The following is a 3674-nucleotide window of genomic DNA, read 5'->3' on the forward strand; positions in this document are numbered from 1 at the left end:
TGCAGCTCGAAACCTTTTGGCCACGCCGGGAGCTCCACCACCGGCCTTGACTGTGCCTACAATTCCGTCTCTGCCGAAGCCAACATTGCCCACATTGCCGCCAATGCCCTCAGTACCAATATTGCCCAAGGCCACATTGCCGCCGTTGCCCTCTACCCAATTGCCTACCCTCCCGACTAACCCAACTCTACCACCACTCCCGAGGACCCAAATCCCAACTTTACCACAACCAGCATTGCCTACAATGCCCACAATCCCAAAGGTGATACTACCCCCATTGCCAGCACTCCCCACTTTTCCAACAACAAGCCCTTCAATCTCTAGTGTTCCATCAATTCCGTTCTTCTCCCCACCCCCATCAAAATGAACCACTTGACGGATTTGGCTTGCTAAATGTGCTCCGGAGTGCTGTGGATTTGTTGTTCGAATTCGATGATGGTTTATTCTACTTATACTTTGCATTAGAAGCTTGCGAGGATTCCATTTTTTATTTTGTTTTTGTTTTTTAATGTGTTCGGTTTCACATATCTTGATATCTATTAGCAGCGTTTATTGTTGTTGAATTCCTGTTATTGTTGGTCTATGAATAAGATTTATTATTGTTGGTTTATTGTTGTTGTTATTGTTTTTTCTTATTTTTTTTTTTTTTATTGTTGTTATTCCGGCCATGATTTATATTTGAAATGCATAGTATCAAGTCATTGATCAGCGTATAGCAACTTATACGACTTGATTAGAACGCTTCTTTTTGACAAACAATAGGACATTTACAAAAAGTGATATTGCACCCATAACAAAGCTACACGCCAATTTGGGGATAGCTACAAATAGATATATATCATATTCACATTCATGTAAATCGAAATTGAAACTACCTTGGCTAGGGTGGTGTCTTTGTCATTCACACAGGCGAGCCAACCAGTGAGTCTTTATCGGAGTAGTGTAGTTTTGTCGTCTCACCTAGCGAGTGTTGTGGTTCCGTTTCTGTGATGGCTGGATGTAGTCTTAGCCATTGAGCAATGAGTTATGTGGTCTAGTCTTTCAATGATGATTTTATGTAGTCTCGCACCCCTGCGACGATGACTTTATGTGGTCTCACATTTTAGTGGTGGCCAGTGTGTTGTCAATATAGGCTTGTTGGATCTATTGTTTTTTATGACAAGCCTGTATTGGTGACGGTTTTGTAGGTTTGTGTTTGTGGTGACCATATAGAGGTTTACTCTAAATTGTATGTATGTGCTAATTCACTTCATATCAACTTTAGTCACTGGAAGAATGTAATCAATTGACACCTTTATATTTACTTGTAAAAACACTGAAATACCACTCTATTGTTTGGGTAAAAAAAGAGAGAAAATAGATGTTGGTGGAGCTGATGAAACTAACCTAGATTGGTGGTAAATGGATGGTGATCTGATATGTCCAAAGTTTGATTCGTTTACACGTCAAGTCTATCTATATATATTTTGCGAACTGAAGAATTAGGTGACAAAAGTGTTATGGTTTACTAGCCAAAAGAGAGAGATATATATACATTTACAACCACATCAGTGTGTACTGTAATTAAGAAAACAAAGAAAGGATGGCGTAACATAGTTGAAGGAGGTCAAACTTATGACAAAACTGATGATAATTTACCTATGCAAATCAAATCCTGCTTGGAAAGGCAATACCCACCAACTAGTTGGCAACAAGGTCTCTTTTGGACAATTTTTAGAACTTTCTTTTAATAACAACACGACAAACATAAATTAAGAGAAATGTTCTTTTGTCAAGCAAGACAGGAAAATTTACTACTTAAACGTAAATCTATACGACTGATTACGTTAAATTTTATTAGAACATGTGGTTCAAATTAACAGTAGAAGTATAGAACAGTAATAAACATTTTTCGGGCACCAACTACCCCTGCCTTCGACCGCCAAAACCGGCTACATGGTAAAAGAAATAAAAATAGGCCAATTGTAAGTGAAGAAACCACTAGTGAGAAACCCACATATGAACCACAAAGCAATTGCCATTGGCTTACAAAATACATCTTTTCAATAGTAATTGTAGTACATATATCCTGTCAAACTTTATTGTTCACCAGGAAAATGTCCAAGTTCTTCTTGGCGCGCTTCATGCATCTCAAGATCTCTATTCCAACAATTCTTAGTTGCTAACAGATCAAACTCCATATGTTTACCAATGCAAGAGAAAGAAAAATCTATGAATCCTCTGCTTCGTCTCTAAACTTCTTATAAATATCACCTTTGTAAAACTCTCTTGTCCTCACCACCAAGATCAATGAAACAACTGCACCAAAGAATGTTACAGCAGCCAAAATTGAGAAAGCCAACCTATAACATTGGCTCCCAAGACAAATCAGCTCCTTCACTGAAGACCGATCCCTCCCACTCTTTGCCAGCTCCTTCAATGCCTCTCTGTCATACAGCATTCCTGTGACCTTCACATTCAGAATATAGGACCCGAGGGGGCTGGCAAGCTGTCCACAATTGAACAATGTGGAGTAGTACTTGAGCCCAAAGAGCTCGGAAATGATTGCGAAAAGCAACGGCAATTGGGCACCGAAAGAAAATCTGATGATCACAGATGCCACATAGACCGATCCCGGGGTTGGAAATGCAATGAGGAGGTGGCCGACGCAGGACAGAAGAAGAACAAGAGTCATCTTTAAGGGTCTGGAGACTTTCCATTTTACTATTAGGCTTTCGGAGACAAACCCCGAAAAATACCTCCCAAAGTAGTTCCATATGCTCACTAATGACACAAATGAGCTTATTGTTTTTGTTGGGTATCCAAGAGAGTCACCAATCTGCCCCAAATTGTCTACTGCTGTCAAACTTTGCTGGGTATCCAAGAGACTCACTAATGACACAACTGAGCTTATTGTTTTTGTTGTGATTCTTACGAATTGAGATAATTCTTGTGTATTTCTAATTGATAAAAAGAAGTCTTAATGTGTCTATAAGAGTTAATCCAACTTTGGTTTGGATTGAAACTCTGTTATTGGCTCGAGAGTAGAATTCATACTTGTACAGGGATTGAGTTTTGTAATCCTTGTATGATTGTTATAGGGCAATCCAGGCCTTACAGTATAAAACCACATGCCACTGCTCTCACAAAGATCGCGCTCTTATTGTTCCAATAACCTATAATTTGGAGAGCATTGAGGAGAAGGTTTTGTGTGTCAATTGGTATGGCTTCTTCTTCCACCGGCATGTCTGCAGGTATGTTTTCCTTGCTCAGCTTAGTTTGACAATGTTCTTTCTGGTGCTTGGTTATGAGATTGTGGTTTAGTTGTTCGATCCTTGTGTTTATGGTTTAGAGGTATTAAAACATCATCTTACAGAGGACACCTTAGTATTTTCCTTCATGAATGTCTTCATTTAAGTTACTTTTCAAGACTGCTTATCTAGTTAAATAAAAATCAAAAGGCAAATTTCAGGTATAGTGGGGAAGCCTTTGTTGCTGTATTCTGCATATCTCCAAATAACCCGAGAGATCACTAGGCCCTAGTTATATACCGAATATTTCTCCATTAGACAGAAATGAAACGAGGGGGAAATAAGCATAGAAACACAAAGAAAACATTCCCCACAGCCAAAGACTCAATACGCTTCAAAACGTCTACTCCCGGATTTTCTGGTTCATGCTCAAAATAATGCAGG

The 3674-nt window shown here is 39.2% G+C and overlaps 1 protein-coding gene across 1 annotated transcript; it reads right to left on the reverse strand.

The window, feature by feature from the left end:
- Positions 1-2209: 2209 nt before the first annotated feature.
- On the reverse strand, positions 2210-3225 carry LOC137714336 (uncharacterized). The gene is made up of 2 exons (XM_068453575.2): positions 3098-3225; positions 2210-2939 (listed from the first exon to the last, which is right to left on the reverse strand). Exons 1-2 carry the CDS (start codon positions 3223-3225, stop codon positions 2210-2212), a joined length of 858 nt encoding a protein of 285 aa, XP_068309676.1.
- Positions 3226-3674: the final 449 nt, after the last annotated feature.

Source organism: Pyrus communis, chromosome 3, assembly GCF_041283825.1.
Source record: "Pyrus communis isolate YQ-2024b chromosome 3, ASM4128382v1, whole genome shotgun sequence".
Classification (NCBI taxonomy): Eukaryota; Viridiplantae; Streptophyta; class Magnoliopsida; order Rosales; family Rosaceae; genus Pyrus; species Pyrus communis.